At 39.7% G+C, this 16,855-nt stretch overlaps 1 protein-coding gene across 1 annotated transcript in view; it reads left to right on the forward strand.

Annotated features, from left to right (window-relative positions):
• Positions 1-16,855, forward strand: part of LOC140491842 (protein diaphanous homolog 1-like) — a 342,842-nt gene that overhangs the window by 170,786 nt on the left and 155,201 nt on the right. Inside the window, exon 18 of the mRNA XM_072590241.1 lies at positions 250-258. Coding sequence (XP_072446342.1) covers positions 250-258 — 9 coding nt within the window. The remainder of the gene's footprint in view (positions 1-249; positions 259-16,855) is intronic.

The raw sequence follows: 16,855 nt of genomic DNA on the forward strand, positions 1-16,855 counted from the left end.
ATAATGAATGGTGATGCAGGTTTGAAGGGCAGAATTGCCTACTCCTGCAGCTATTGTCTATTAATAATCGTGTCACAAATGAGATCATTAAAATCTCTCCAGTAGCAAAAATTTGATACTGTGATCCTCCAACTACTAGTTATAATCCTACAGGTTCAAATTTAGCAAATCTAACATTTTCTAATCTAACACTGATAACGTTTTTCTTTCTTTTTCCGATTTGAATTTCTCCACTGGTGAACTGTGCAGCAAGTAAAGGTAAGAGAATGCATTTATTTTTCAATGCTTGATGTGTTAAAACATTTTTTGGTTCCTGAAATATACTGATTCTGTACCTTCTTAGATGCTTAGTAACATTAAAAGTTTAGTTTAAGTAGAAAAAGGAAGCATATGTAAGGTTTATGAAACTGGAATCGGTTAAGACCCTTGAGGAATGTAAAGGAAGCAGCAAAGAATTTAAACAAGGAATGAGCAGGGCTAAACCGGGTCAGGAAATTTCCTTGGCAAGTAATGTGAAGGAGGATTCCAAAGCATTTTGTACGTACATTTGAGCAAGAGGGTAACTAGGGAAAGGGTAGATCCACTCCAGGACAAAGGAGGGAATTTATGCATGGAGTCAGAGGAAGTAGTGACGTCCTTAATGAGTGCTTTGCATCAGTATTCACCGAGATGAAGGACATGGGGGTTGGTATGATTAGAGAAGGATATGTTGATATTCTGGGGCATGTCAATATTAATCTAGAGATGGTGGTGTTGGGTGTCTACATTAAGGTGGATAAGTCTCCAGAACCTGTTGGGTTCTATCCCAGGATACTTGAGGGAGGTAAGGGAGGAGATGGCTGGGGCCTCAGAAGAGACCTTTGAGTCCTTTTTAGCCACTGGTGAGGCTTGAGAATAGCCAGTATTGTTCTTTTGCATAAGAAAGGCAACAGGGCTAATACAGGAAATTACACTCTGTTCTGATATAACATGATACTTCCATTCCAGTGCAGTCCAACATTATAAGAAAGTCACATAATAGCACCATTTAAACTAATGAGACCAGGATCACATTATAGTCAGTATAGGTAAGGAAAGTTCACATTCTACAAATAATGGTCTAAATTCTTCATTCACATTATAGCCAATTCGTGTTGAAGAAACACACATTATAGTACAACCAACTGTATAAGCCAGTAAGTCTTGCATTAGTTGTAGCAAAATTATTGGGGAGGATTCTTAGGGACAGGATTTACACTCATTTAGGAAAGTCTATTAGGAATAGTCAGCAAGGTCTTGTCCCTCAAATTTCACTTGACTGAAGCATTTGACATGACCCTTCATGGTCTGATGAGTAAATTTGCAGACCACACAAGTTGGTGGAGTTGTGGATAGTGAAGACCTTTGCCAAAGGGTAATCCGAATATAGATCAGCTGGAAAGTTGGGCAGACAAATGGCAGACAGTGTTCAGCCCAGACAAGTGTAAGATGATGCATTTTGGGAGGTCAAATGCAAGGGGAAAGTGTACAGTAAAATACCTTAGGAGCATTGATATGCAGAGGGATCTTGGGGTGCAAGTCCATAGCTCCCTGAAAGTCGAAAGACAAGTGGATAAGGTGGTAAAGAAGGTATACGACATACCTGCCTTCATCATTCAGGGTATTGAATATAAAAGTTGCCATGTGATGTCACAGCTGTATAAAACTTTAAGTTTGACCACATTTGGAGTATTATTTGCAGTTCTGGTCACATGCAGTAGGAAAAATGTGGAGAATGCAAAAGAGGTTTATCAAGATATTGCCTGGATTGAATTGTATTACCAGTAGGGAGAGGTTGGGCAAACATGGATTGTTGTCGTGAGAGCGCCAAAAGCTTAGGAGTTGTGTGATACAAGCTTTTTTAACACAGAGGGTGGTAGGTGCCCAGAACACCCTGCCAGAGGAGGTGGTGGAAGCAGGTGCAATAAGATGCCTTTATACATGAATAGACAGGAATAAGAGGATATGGACCATGTATAGGCAGATGAGATTAATTTAGAGTGACATCATAGTCATTTCAGACATGGTGGGCTGAAGGGCATGTACCTGTGCTTTTCTTGAGCAGACAAAAGCTTTAAAAAGCAGTATTTTTCTGCAATGTAACTGGGGCAAGTAGCCAAAAAAATGAGTAGCAATTTGATGAACCCATTGGGCAGTAAAAACTGCAATCTGCGCATATTTAATATAGGAGGGAGCCGGGCCAGAGTAAATCAGTTTTGATTATTTCCCTTGTCCCTGAGGAATTACCTAATTTATAACTCTGGAACTGCTTCATGTTTATTCTATTTTTCCTGGGTATATTTAATCATTAATGCAATCTTATTGGTGGACATTCATTTCAAAACATTTCTATTTAACTGCTAATCATCAACGTTTGCACAAAATGGTACTGTTTAAATGGAAGTAAGTTGGTCCAAACTTGTAGTAAATTATTGTTTTTTTGTCTTAGCATCAAATCACAGGCAAAGTTGGTGCTGAGGAGATGTTTGTAATCTCAATTTGTGTTAATAATTTGTGGAGAGTTGAGTATTTATTCAAAAGCGAAACTTATTCGCACTTGTTCTATTTATTTCTTGGAGAATGAGTCTGTCTTTACATGGCAAAATAGCCAGAGTGCAAGTAGTGAAATTGCACCTCGAGTTCTGTCTAATATAAATATAGCTGAATTTGATTCTTTAAATGCAATCAATGTGGAGGGAAATTCCTTTCATGAAAGAGTCTTGAACTGCTCCTCCTTTTGAGTACATTTGGGGCTTCACATTCATTTTATTGTTTGGAATTTTGACACAAAATGGCTTTTTGAGCTATTTATAATTGTGGAATGTGAATGCAATCCAAGACAACCATATGTTGTGGCTCATGATATATTCTGTTTCAAAAGCATGTAGTTTATTTTAGATTTCACGATGGGTTTATTATTTACAGATGATGAAAGTTGTTTGATACTGGCTTGTAAAGATATTGTAATATTCCACTGCACTTCCAAATCTTAGCACAAGCTAGTTTACATTTTTGTTGCACAATATCTTTTATTCAACCCAAGAAATTTAGTATTGCATCTTGGAAATTGCTCTGTGAAAATGCATACATAGCATTGCTATGGTTATCTTTTTAATTTGCTACTCTTTGAGGGGAAAATGCCCCCTTTAAAATAAACTGATTAATACTTCCTAACATATCAAATTGACAAATTTCACATGGTGCATTATTAAGTGTTTGCATGATTTAACACAACACAATTTCTGGGTTAAAGTTGTCACATGAGAAATTTAGCTCTATTATGTTTTGGAAAGGTTTCAGGGTTATTCCATTGGTTCAAAAATTTAATAATAAATTGAACTTCACCCTAACAAAGTAGGGTGGTGGTCAGGTGTTTGTAATTAGGAGGTGACAGGAATTCAGTTTAAGAATGAGCTTTGTTCTAAGATCTAAATGTCTGACACTTGTGATGTTTTGGTTATATCTTCATTGATTGCCCTGTTCTAAAACTAGGGTAAACCCCCTCATTGTTTTCAAAGCCGCCTCTATGTCGGTTTTCTCTTTGGTGGCTAAACTATTACATTGAAGTTGTATTGAGAGATGTCCACAGTCCCTTACCCAGTCGATATGATTTATAATACTTAAATGTACTTATATTTTGCCAACTTGCAACAGAGAGCTTATTGTTCATGAAGGCCACACACTGTTACCAATTACTCCAGTATATTGGACTGCAGAGTTCAGTACATTGTTTATCAAAATGAAGCAGCATATTCATGGATTTTTTGTTCCAAAAAAGAACCTGTCCATGTTTAATGAATAATATGGAAAGATCCTGCTTTTTGTGAAGTTTGCTATTCTTCTTAATAGCAACTTCAAATTTTATATTAACTTAGATGACTATACCAACAGATTTTCACAAGCAAGATAGCTGAAATATGGTTTGTTTCAATCAAGCACCCACATTATGCCCAGATTTTCTTTTCTTGGAATGGTGGAAAATAATTTACATTTTGAAAACATCCTTTCTCTTATTGATTACACACTGCACCAGGGGAAAACAGTAGACCTGGAAGATGCGGAAGTGGGGGGTGGGTGGCTGGCGGTTACTTGTCAGATGATTAAAATGGAACAACCATTGATTATATAACTCCTGGTGCCATTTTGCTGATACAGCAAATTTACCAAATTCCTGCTATCTGGGAATATTTTCACACCTCTCCCTGTCAGTTCTGCTTCTGATTTCACTGCAAGTAACACTTTGGAATTTGATAATACTTACATATTTCACAAATGTAGTTAAAATTTAGCTTCTGATTTATTTGTTATAGAGATCTCATGGAGTAATTCATTGATAGGATTGTTTACAAAGTGGAATGTGGATAATTCATAAGATATAATATCGGAATCACAAGAATGTCCTGAAATTGCTACCTGTATGTTTTCTGTAATGACTCCAGATTGATCTGTTTTTCATATAAGAAACGGATGTAGTTTGTACTGCAAAGTTCTGTAATACTTTTTCAGAGCAAGGTAAATCTATTTTGTGGGTATCAAGCAAAATGGAAAGGAGGTGCATATCAGCCAGAATTTAATCTAATTGCGGCATATGCTGAAGAGGCTCAGTGGTCTAGTCCAATTCATGTGTTTTTAATTGTTCAGGTATACATGTGGAGGCAATTGTCTCATCACTGGACTGTTAATCCAGAGACCCAGGTAATGTTCTGGGGACCCAGGTTTGAATCCTGCCACAGCAGATAGTGGAATTTGAGTTCAATTTTTAAAAAAAATGCTGGAATTAAAAGTCTGATGATAGCCATGAAACCATTGATGGTTGTTGAAAAAACTCATCTGGTTCACTCATGTCCTTCAGGGAAGGAAACTGCCAGCCTTACCTGGTCTGGCCTACATGTGACTCCAGACCCACAGCAATGTAGTTGACTCTTAACTGTCCTCTGGGAATTAGGAATGGGCAGTAAATGCTGCCTAGACAGCAATGACCTCATCCCATGAATGAATAAAGATAAAGTGAATTACTTAATTATGAAATTCAATGGTCGTGGTGAAAATTGCTTCCGTGCAGTATACCTCTGCCGATTCAGTTTGTGCACAAGTAGAATGAACGATGTAATATTTTCAAAGCATGCAAATCATAGTTCATCAAATTAGTTGTATTTATTGATTCCATGGAAAGGTTGCTGAGCAAATCTAGATAGCCTAGAGACTGAATTCCTCTGTTAGGATGTATAATATCAGACTTTCTACATGTCAGAAATATCACAAGTAAACTTTTAAAAAATTTCCACTGACAAAAAACAGGGCTAGTTACTTGCAAATTAGGTAAATGCACTAGCCAATTTGTACTGGATTGGCCCGATAAACTGAGCTCAAGTGATGGGTTAGTGGGGAAAGGAGGTAAGTATTGTCACGGAGAAATTTTCTATTATTTAAATAATTCCTTGGAATTTTTTCATGTCAGGCTCCGTTCTTGTTTAATTCATCCAAAAGGTGTCATCTCTTAGAGAACAACATTGAAATGTCTCTTTTGAAATTATGTTCTCAACTATTCTGAAAGGAACTTGAAAGAGCAACTAGGGATGCAGTGAATGCTGCCAGCCAATGACACCCATGTTCCACGAGTTGAATAAAAAAAATCCATGATTTTCAGAATTAGCCTATCGCTGATTTAAGCTTAATATTAGCAGGCAATCACTGTGTGCTTCCTAAATTGGTGTGACCCTGTTTTCATGCTTCAGCTTTTATGTGACGACAGGATACAAATGGTTTGGGGGTGATTTTCGCAAAAGACAACCTACCTTCTCACAAGCTGTGGTAACAGCAGTGCATAAGCCGCACCCACAAACAGAAAGAAGTATAATCATGTAAAGAAACTTCAAAGCTGTCTGGACTTGGGCTGAGCTCCATAGTTGTTTTTTGGCCTCTGAGCTCATGACCCTAAAATTTCCCCTTGCAATTAGGGACCCCCTTCTCCCCCGCCACCCCCCCCCCCCCCCCCCCCCCGCCCCCCCACCAGGTAGAAACCTGCATATTTATGATAGTAGTTAAACTGGTGTCGTTGCTGGGCTGCACTTAGCTTGTTACCACACAGCATGGTTCACTGATCTAAGTTATAGTAACAGAAGGACAATTAAAACCTGAAGCTTAAAGTTGAAAGTTTAATGTTCCACTGACTTTGAAAACAAGACCTTGCAAATAAAAGGGGCCACAATCCATTATTTTTGTCAGAGAATATTTGAATGTATTTTGTGAAACCAATTGCTCTCAAACAGTGTTTTTAATGGAACATACCTAGAATGCTTTCAACACCATTAGTGCTATTTTAGTATGCTGTTGTGAAATGATGAGATTTTGATGCTTGTCAGGTTGCTTATTCAATGATTCAGATGTCACCTTTTGGCTCTTTTTATGTCCCCTACTTGTTATTTGTTAGAAATGTTGATTGACTGCAAACTGTGGTTTAAGAATAGTCGGTGGATATTCATTAATGGGAACCCTGCGTGGTGAGCCTACTTGCGATGAAACTGGAGTCATCAATCAATAAACTATTAATCAAGAAGCAATGCCAGATGAAAGATTACTGAGAGAGTGTATTTTTTTCCCCATTTGCCAAACAAGATTCTTGTTGAAAGTTTTTTGCATGAGCATGAGCAGCTTTCTGATTCTTCACCCTGGAGAGCATTCTAAAATTTGGAGGGTTGGACCTGTTGATTGTGAAGGACATCATAGCAGTGTGAAGTAATGCATTTTGGAAAGAGGAATAAGGGAGAGCAAACTAACTGTCCCAGTTCTGATCATTGGTTAATGGCTTGAAATATTAACTCTGTTTCGATCTTCATAGATACTGCCAGATCTGCTAAATATTTCCAGTATTTTTGTTTTTATTTTTCAAAAGTGATGCAAGATCAATGAGATCTGTTGGTCTACATGAGCAATTCGTTGAAGGAAGCTGACAGTGTGAATACTGCTAAACAAATATGTCCTCCCTTGACTTTATATATCAGGATATGGAATATAAGAGCAGGGAAGTTGTGCTGAAACTTTATAAATCATTGAATGAGCACTCGTAAAAGTAGAATTCAAGGACAGAGATTTAAAATAATATTACAAGAAGCAAGGCGGAAGTGAGAAGAAGCTTTTTCATTTGGCAAATAGGGTATGGAATGCAGTGCGTGGAAATGTGACGGAAGAAGTTTCATTTGCTGAAGAGGACATTGAATGATGATTTGTATAGAAATAATTGTAAGGATATGGAGTAAAGGTAGGAGATTGGTACTGGGTGCTCGTATGAAGAGCTGGTGTCAGCTGATGGGTTAAATGACTTCTTTGGCATAACAATTCTGATTAAGTTGGGATATTGTCCAATTTGTTATCCACAATCCATGAAGGATGGTATAATCTTGCAGAAGTGCTAGAGGAAATTTGTCAGAAAGGAACGCAAGATCAGAAACTTCAGGTATGTGGCGAGACTAGTCAATATGGTATTGTTTTCCTTTGATCAAGGAAAATACAAGGAGATCTAATTGAGGTATTGATTTTTTTAAAAAAATTAGCTATGCTACATAAATAAAGAAGAACTATTTCTGATGACAGGAGAGTCACTCACCAAAGGAGATGTAAGAATGTAGGAACAGAAGTAGGTGATTCAGCTACTCAATGAGCTTCTGCCATTCAAGATCATGACTAATCGTCTTTCTTGGTATGATCGCAGAGGCAGATCTGGCTCAATAGAATGTGTTTTTTTTTCTTTTTTCTTTACCATAAAGGTTAGTGACTAAAAAAGCTCAAGAGGCTGCCAATGTACTTGTAACAAAAACAAAGTTTGTTACACAAAAAAAAGACACAAGCTATAGTACTCTGTGCAAGAACTATTTCAAATATCCAATGCAAATATTAGAAAGAAAACATTAACCCTTTTGCCCTTGCAATAACCTGACAGAAATCCGAACCTCAATGAAGTGTCTCTCCTATTTCCACAGCAAAACAGCTTGCTGAGGTGACACGTCTAATCCGGTTTTTTCTGGGTAAATTTTCGTGTATTCACTCAATCTTTTTTCTTCAGCTAATGAGTCTCCTGATGCTATGGCACCAATTAGATCGTGCTTTGCAGAACCTTTGGCTTCCTGTGTCCTGTGTGATTATATGATCCCGACCTTCTGTTCATCCACTGCCCAAAATTCTCACTTTGTTTTTGCAAGAAGTCAATTCAAATCGATCCATCATTGGAGCAGTGAACCAAACCTTCCTTTTGAGTGATTCAGATGAACAAGTTATCAAGATACAAGTAAAGTGCATATTCTGTGTGCATTTCAAAATTATATGAATATTTGGTTATACAAAGGTTAAGTTTCTAAAGGCCACATAAATCTCATGAATTGGCTTGAAGCAATTCGATTATCATTATGGTTTAGTAATTTGGTCAAATCTGTTGCATTGAAATATTAATTTGGACACGAGGCTTAGAAATGAATGTGCCAAGTTCACTTGCCAAATAAAACAGCAGTATCTGTGGCCAGAAATAATTTGAGAATGCACCACTGTTGAGGCATACGCTAAAATAGAGCTGTGTCCCAGCTCAAATTTACAGTAAGCCCTTACTTAAAACCTTATGTAAAACTATTAGAGTTGGATTCTGTGAGGCCTTCCTTATCAGGAAAAAATAAATAAAACATTACACCCTATAAATTGAGATATCTTAGGTTCAGGTTGTAAGTTTGCTGGCTGAGCTGATAGATTTGTCACCAGACATTTCATCACCATGCTATGTAACATTATCAGTGAGCCTCCGGTGAAGCATTGGTGTCCTACCCTGCTTGCTATTCATCTGTCTCGGTTTGTTGTGGTAGGTGATACCATTTCCGGTTCTGTGTCTGAGAGGTTAGTAAATGGGGTTCAAATCTATACATTAGTTAATGGATTTCCAAGTTTGAATGCCAGGCCTCTAGGAATTCCCGTGCATGCCTTTGTTTAGCCTGTCTCAGGATGGACGTATTGTCCCAGTTGAACTGGTGTCCCTCTTTATCTGTGTATATGGATACCAGTGATAGTTGGTCATGTCTTTTAGTGACTAGTTGGTGTTCATGTATCCTGGTGGCTAATCTCCTGCCCGTTTGCATCATGCCGTAGGTATCATGGTAGCCCACAAACCTACCATATCGGAACAACTCCTGATGAATTTAAAGGATCCTGTACCAACAACCAGCACAATAAATGTCATATACAAAATACTCTGCATGTATCCTGGTGGCTAGGTTCCTGCTTGTTTGTCCAATATAGTATTTGTTGTTGGCCTTGCAGGGTATTATGTATATAAATCTGCTGGTTGTTGGTACATGTCAAATCAGGTAAGGATGGCATATTTCTTTCCCAAAAGGGCATTAGTAAACTAGATGGGTTTCACAACAATCAATGTTAGCTGTTGTGGTTCTGTTCGCCGAGCTGGGAATTTGTGTTGCAGACGTTTCATCCCCTGTCTAGGTGACATCCTCAGTGCTTGGGAGCCTCCTGTGACGCGCTTCTGTGATCTTTCCTCAGCCGTTTGTAGTGGTTTGAATCTGCCATTTCCGGTTGTCAGTTCCAGCTGTCCATTGCAGTGGTCGGTATATTGGGTCCAGGTCGATGTGCTTATTGATCTGTGGATGAGTGCCATGCCTCTAGGAATTCCCTGGCTGTTCTCTGTTTGGCTTGTCCTATAATAGTAGTGTTGTCCCAGTCGAATTCATGTTGCTTGTCATCTGAGTGTGTGGCTACTAAGGATAGCTGGTTGTGTCGTTTCGTGGCTAGTTGGTGTTCATGGATGCGGATCGTTGGCTGTCTTCCTGTTTGTCCTATGTAGTGTTTTGTACAGTCCTTGCGTGGGATTTTGTACACTACATTGGTTTTGCTCATGCTGGGTATCGGGTCCTTCATTCTGGTGAGTTGTTGTCTGAGCATGGCTGTTGGTTTGTGTGCTGTTTGAGTCCTAGTGGTCGCAGTAGTCTGGCTGTCAGTTCTGAAATGCTCCTGATGTATGGTAGTGTGGCTAGTCCTTTGGGTTGCGGCATGTCCTCATTCCGTTGTCTCTCCCTTAGGCATCTGTTGATGAAATTGCGAGGGTATCCGTTTTTGGCGAATACATTGTAGAGGTGGTGTTCTTCCTCTTTTTGCAGTTCTGGTGTACTGCAGCGTGTTGTGGCCCTTTTGAACAGTGTCTTGATGCAACTTCTTTTGTGTGTGTTGGGGTGGTTGCTTTCATAGTTCAGGACTTGGTCTGTGTGTGTGGCTTTCCTGTAAAACTTTGTGGTGAATTCTCCGTTCGGTGTTCTCTGTACCATCACGTCTAGGAATGGGAGTTGGTTGTCCTTTTCTTCCTCTCTAGTGAATTGGATTCCTGTGAGTGTGGCATTGATGATCTGGTGTGTGTTCTCTATTTCTGTGTTTTTAATGATTACAAAGGTGTCATCCACATATCTGACCCAGAGTTTGGGTTGAATTTGCAGTAAGACTGTTTGTTCTAATCTTTGCATTACCACTTCTGCAATGAGTCCAGAGATGGGTGAGCCCATGGGTGTGTCGTTGATTTGTTCATATAGAACATAGAACATAGAACATAGAACAATACAGCACAGAACAGGCCCTTCGGCCCACGATGTTGTGCCGAACTTCTATCCTAGATTAAGCACCCATCCATGTACCTATCCAAATGCCGCTTAAAGGTCGCCAATGAATCTGACTCTACCACTCCCACGGGTAGCGCATTCCATGCCCCCACCACTCTCTGGGTGAAGAACCCACCCCTGACATCTCCCCTATACCTTCCACCCTTCACCTTAAATTTATGTCCCCTTGTAACACTCTGTTGTACCCGGGGGAAAAAGTTTCTGACTGTCTACTCTATCTATTCCTCTGATCATCTTATAAACCTCTATCAAGTCACCCCTCATCCTTCGCCGTTCCAACGAGAAAAGGCCGAGAACTCTCAACCTATCCTCGTACGACCTACTCTCCATTCCAGGCAACATCCTGGTAAATCTTCTCTGCACCCTCTCCAAAGCTTCCACATCTTTCCTAAAGTGAGGCGACCAGAACTGCACACAGTACTCCAAATGTGGCCTAACCAAAGTCCTGTACAGCTGCAACATCACCTCACGACTCTTGAATTCAATCCCTCTGCTAATGAACGATAATACTCCATAGGCCTTCTTACAAACTCTATCCACCTGAGTGGCAACCTTCAAAGATCTATGTACATAGACCCCAAGATCCCTCTGTTCCTCCACCTGACCAAGAACCCTACCATTAACCCTGTATTCCGCATTCTTATTTGTTCTTCCAAAATGGACAACTTCACACTTGGCAGGGTTGAACTCCATCTGCCACTCCTCAGCCCAGCTCTGCATCATATCTAAGTCCCTCTGCAGCCGACAACAGCCCTCCTCACTGTCCACAACTCCACCTATCTTTGTATCATCTGCAAATTTACTGACCCACCCTTCGACTCCCTCATCTAAGTCATTAATAAAAATTACAAACAGCAGAGGACCCAGAACTGATCCCTGCGGAACTCCACTTGTAACTGGACTCCATGCTGAATATTTACCATCTACCACCACTCTCTGACTTCGACCGGTTAGCCAGTTTTCTATCCAATTGGCCAAATTTCCCTCTATCCCATGCCTCCTGACTTTCCGCATAAGCCTACCATGGGGAACCTTATGGTAGGTTGTTGAATGTGAAGTGTGTTGTGAGGCACAGGTCCAGTAGTTTGAGTATGCCGTCTTTGATAGGTTCACAATCACAATCACAGAATTGTTACTGTGCAGAAGTAGGCCATTTGGCCTGTTGTTTTTTGCACTGGAGAAAGATTTGGCAATGGTGGCATTTGAAACCATGTCTCCACAAAGTCTGGAAGCTTAACTCAGTGCCTGAGGCCGCTTAACCATGCTGCCAAATAAGCAGCTGCTTTTTAACTGTGCCTGCATTCTCTTCTGACTAGCAAAACTTGTCGATCGCAGATGTAAAGTTATTTGTTTGAACTGGCATCTGTTGCTTTTAGTGGTAGAGAATTCTGTACTCCTGATTTTTAAGCTTGTGCCCCTTGCCCAATATTCTACTAACAGAAAATGTCTTTGTCTCTTGGCTTTACCAATTCCTTACAAAATGTTAAATTCCTAAATCAAATTACCCCTTCCCTGCTATGTTCTTAGTAATGCAAACCAAATTTATGTTGCTTCTTCATGGTTTGTGGAAACTCATTTATAGTCTCGAGTTCAATGTTAATGTTTGCAACAAGCATTCCTTGGAAGTCATTGCAGATGCGCTGCCCACATCTATTGCAAGTTCAACGATAATGGGTTTGAAGAGCCTATGGTGAGAACAAATTATTTACATGAGATTTCAGTTGATACTTCTTTAGTAGCTCAGTCAACTGGATCTTATTCACACCAAATCCCTTTCTTAAGAGGATTACTAGAGCAAGAGCCTTCTGGCAGTGGAGTTGAAATGTGTTGAAAAATTCAGCTCCTAGACCCAAAGCCATTTGACTGCAATCCAATAATAAATTAGATATGTCACCCATGTCATGACAACTTGATTGATGAATATGGTCTAACTCTTGGATCTATAAAAGAATTTATAATTGCATCCAAGTTACAGTCACTCACAGAATTTGGGCAATGTTATAGAACTCGGTTAAAAATGTAGACCTGTAAGTTCCCTCCGAACCGTCCTTCAGTTCAAAGGAAAGGCCACTTGATGCGTTAACTCTTTTCTTTCCGCAGATGCCACCAGATCTGCTGAGCTTTCCAACAATGTCTGTATTAGTATCAGTCTAGAGTTTGAAGGATTTGCTGAAATCCTTGAAATGAACTTAGATGAGCAAATAGTGTTAAATGATTTGATCTTGTGAATGTGTCTTTAGCTTTCAACTCCTACTTTTGCACTCCGCGTTCTGTATTTTGGATGACAATTAATTGGAGTATGCTGTAGTATGACAGGGTATTTGTTCCCCACGTAGAAGATGGGGTCTCACCATTGAAAAAGGCTACCATTACCCATTTGTGTGTGTGTGTGTGGTTGTATCTGAGATCATGCCATTAGTGAAAAACAGCCTGTCCTGTTTGTTGTCACAAGTACCAGGATACAGTGAAAAATGTTGCTTTGCATGTTATCCTGATAAATCAAACTATACAATGTGTTTCAGGGTAGCAGAACAGAGTGCAGAATACAGTGTTACAGCTGCAGAGAATTAACATTAAGAGGTCTATTCAAAAGTCTGATAATAGCAAGGAAAAAAACCATTCTTGAATCTATTTGTACATTGTATTCAAACTTTTATATCTTTCCAACAGAAGAGAGTGGCAGAGAGTATAATTGGGGTGGAAGGAGTCTTTTGATTATGTTGTTTGCTTTCCCAAGGCAGTGGGAAGAATAAATGGATGGAAGGCTGATTTGCGTGATGGACTGGACTGTGTTCTGGGGTTTCTTGCTGTTTTGGAAAAAGCAGTTGCCATACCACAATGTGATGCATCCAGATAGATGCACCATAGAAAGCATCCTTTGTGTGCACACTAAATTTCCTTAATCTCCTGCAGAATTAAAGGCATTGTTTGCTTTCTTGACTGTCTTGATGATGTGAGTGGTCCAGGGCAAAGAGTTGGTGATCCCAGGAACTTGACGCTCTTAATCCTCTCCACCTCAGCACCATTGTCAATAGGGGCTTTCCCTCCACTCCACTTCCTGAAGTCAATGACTAGCTGCTTAGTTTTGCTGACATTGATGGAAACATTGTTGTCTTTACACCATGCCATTAAGAGTGTATAATGAGTATAGAAGGGGACTGAGTACACAGCCTTGTGAGGCACCTGTATTGAGGATTATGGTGGAGGAGGTGTTGTCACCTATTTTTACTGATCATGATCTGTGGGTCACGAAGTTGAGGATTCAGTTAGAGGAGGGAGCTGAGACTTAGGTCTCGAAGTTTAGAAATTAGTTTGTTTGGAGCTATGGTGTTGAAGGTGAAGCTGTAGTCAATATGTAGGAGTCTGATGTAGGTATCCTTGTTATACAGGTGTTACAGGGATGAGTATAGGGCCAGGGAGATGGCATCTGCAGTGATCCTGTTGGGCCAGTTGGTGAATTGCAAAGGATCAAGGCAATTTGGTCGGCTGGAGTTGATGTTACCCATACCTAACCTCTCGCAACTCTTGGGGCGGTAGTAATGCACGCTACTTGATTTTTCTTTGGCAGCGGGATGATGGTGGTCTTCATGAAACAGGTGGGGGCTTCAGATCATGGTAAGGAGAGCTTAAAGATGTCAGCAAACATTCCCGGCAGCTGATCTAAGCAGGATCTGAGTGCATGGCCAGGGACTCCATCCGGGCCAGTCGCTTTCAGTGGGTTCACTCAAGGTTGATCTAACATTTGTGCAGTGACCATGGGTACAGGCCCATCCGAGGCTGTTGGAATAGGTAATATTATTTCACTGACCATCTGTTCAAAGCAAGCATAAAATGCATTGAGCTCATTGGGTAGTGCTGTATTTTTGCTCATGAGTCTGTTCAATTTAACTTCATAGCCCATTATGTCATGTAAACTTTCCCACAACTGACTGGTGTCTGTGTGGTTAATCTAGTTTGGTATGCCTTTTAGCATCTCTGGCCTTTCAAGTCGTCCCTGGATTTTCTATATAGGTTGTGTAGCCTGACTTGAACGCCTCAGACCTGGACTTCATTAGGGAATGGATCTACCGGTTCACCAATGGTTTCCAGTTGGGGAACATGTCATTTAATTTCTTTGGCACCGCATGCATCTGCGCATTTATTCATGAAGGCTGTGATGGGGTGGCATACTCATTTCAGTTGGCTGCTAAGTTCTTGAATATTGGACCAGTCCTCCAACTCTTAAGCAGTCCCATAGAAGCCCTTCAGCATTTTCTGTCCAGTGTCTTGAGTTTCTCGTTGTAAGTTGGGAGGAGGAGCACAGTGTTTTGGTCTGATTTTCCAAAATGCAAATTGGGAATGGAGCAGTCAGCATGTTTGGTTGTATAACAATGGTCAAGAACGTTAAGATCTCTGGCGGGGCAGGAGACGTGTTGCTGGTACGTTGGTTATGCAAAATCTGCAATTGTTCTAGATACATTTGCAAAACACTGACACACATGAATCTCTGATAAGCTGGATAGCCTTCTACCAGAAAATGAAAAGGAATATACTGCGGTTGGTGTCTGTGTGCAGGACAAAAGCAGCAGCCCTTTCAGGAAGGCCAGTGTGGGGCAAATGACAGTATAGTATATGTGGTCTACTAAAACGCAGGGTAAAAGAATCTTGAAAGATTCTAAACATATTCAGCCTATGAAGGCTGCTTCAAGGATTCATGCCAAACATAGATTGATTTATCTCGTTCAATGCGTTGCTACAGAATGTGATATAAAAGTTGCACCCTGATTTTACATTTGTGCTTGCAGCACTCCATCTAACGATGGCTTAGGCCACAAATGCAGCCATAATATTAAGGGGTGATTAAGGAATATTCTTATGAACACAGAAAATTGTTTGCATGCTACTTATTGTTCATAATTTTTCTGAAATGTCAGTTCAACCGATCGTGTGTTTTTATCTGCTGAGTGTAATTTCAACTTTTTTTTTAATATGAACATGCCAGTGTCCAGGAAAAATGTTGGTGAGTGGTGCTTAAAGCATGATATATATGCTTTATGTATGTTGTTTTAACCACCTTCCTTTAGAAGGTTACATCAATATGTTTTCACCAAATGCATCAAACTGACAGCTTTTCAGTTTATTGAAATAAATGCTGTGCATATCAACTTGTTTTGTGGTTGCTTTTGTTATTCAGCTGGTCATACCCATGCTTGAACATAACTGTTCGTGTGAAGTAAAAGTCCTGCACTCTCGCTTTTAGCACAAAACCCTGTAAGTTCCTCATTCCCCACTCCCTTTAAAAATTATTTATTAAAACAGCCTCTACCACCTGTTCAGAATCCCATTTGTGATTCCCTGTACAGCAATAGAAACATTACAAGATCTGTAGTTTGGAAATAGTGAAAGAAATTAATTACTCCAAAGCATTTGTGTAGGTCAAGGGTTAGGGTAGATCGTTTAAAGCAAAATTAAGTCATTATTCAATGTTAGGGTCCTATAGTTTTGCAATACTTGAATATTTATCAGAGACGTGTTGCTCTTTTTGCAACTAAAAACAATCTTTAAAATTCTTGCTATCTCTTCCTTTCTGTGACTTGATGTAGAAAGGTCACATTTTGGAGTAGTTGTTAGGCTTTGGGAAGTTGTACCTGAACAGGTGTAGAGGCTGTTTCAATAAATAATTTTTAAAGGGAGTGGGGAATGAGGAACATACAGGGTTTTGCGCTAAAAGCGAGAGTGCAGGACTTTTACTTCACACGAACAAGCATGGGCATGACCAGCTGAATGACAACCTCCTGTGCTCTGATTTTCTTTAAATCTATTAAACTTATTCCCTGATTTTAGTTTTTTAAAACATTTATTTAATTTAAGTGTTTATTTTTCCCACACACTTACTTGAGGGTCTGCCTGCAAGGGGACTTCTTCACAAATTAAAGCTTTAAATTAGTGATCATAATGTTGAAATTCGTTCTTTTCTGTGCTCCAAGTTTTCTAGAGTCCTTAAGCATTCAAAACCAAGTACTTTTATTTTCACCAATTTTGTTAGGCTAATTGATTTATAGTGTATCTTTTCTTTTTTAACCAACTAAACCAAGCTAAAATTGGCAAGTAAATGTTATTAAACATGTAGTTGAAGGAGTGTAATTTGTAGGGAAAAAAGCTAGGTGGTGGGGCTAAACTTCATAGTTTTTTCGAAGATCCAT

The sequence above is a fragment of the Chiloscyllium punctatum genome, chromosome 20 (assembly GCF_047496795.1).
Source record: "Chiloscyllium punctatum isolate Juve2018m chromosome 20, sChiPun1.3, whole genome shotgun sequence".
Taxonomy (NCBI): domain Eukaryota; kingdom Metazoa; phylum Chordata; class Chondrichthyes; order Orectolobiformes; family Hemiscylliidae; genus Chiloscyllium; species Chiloscyllium punctatum.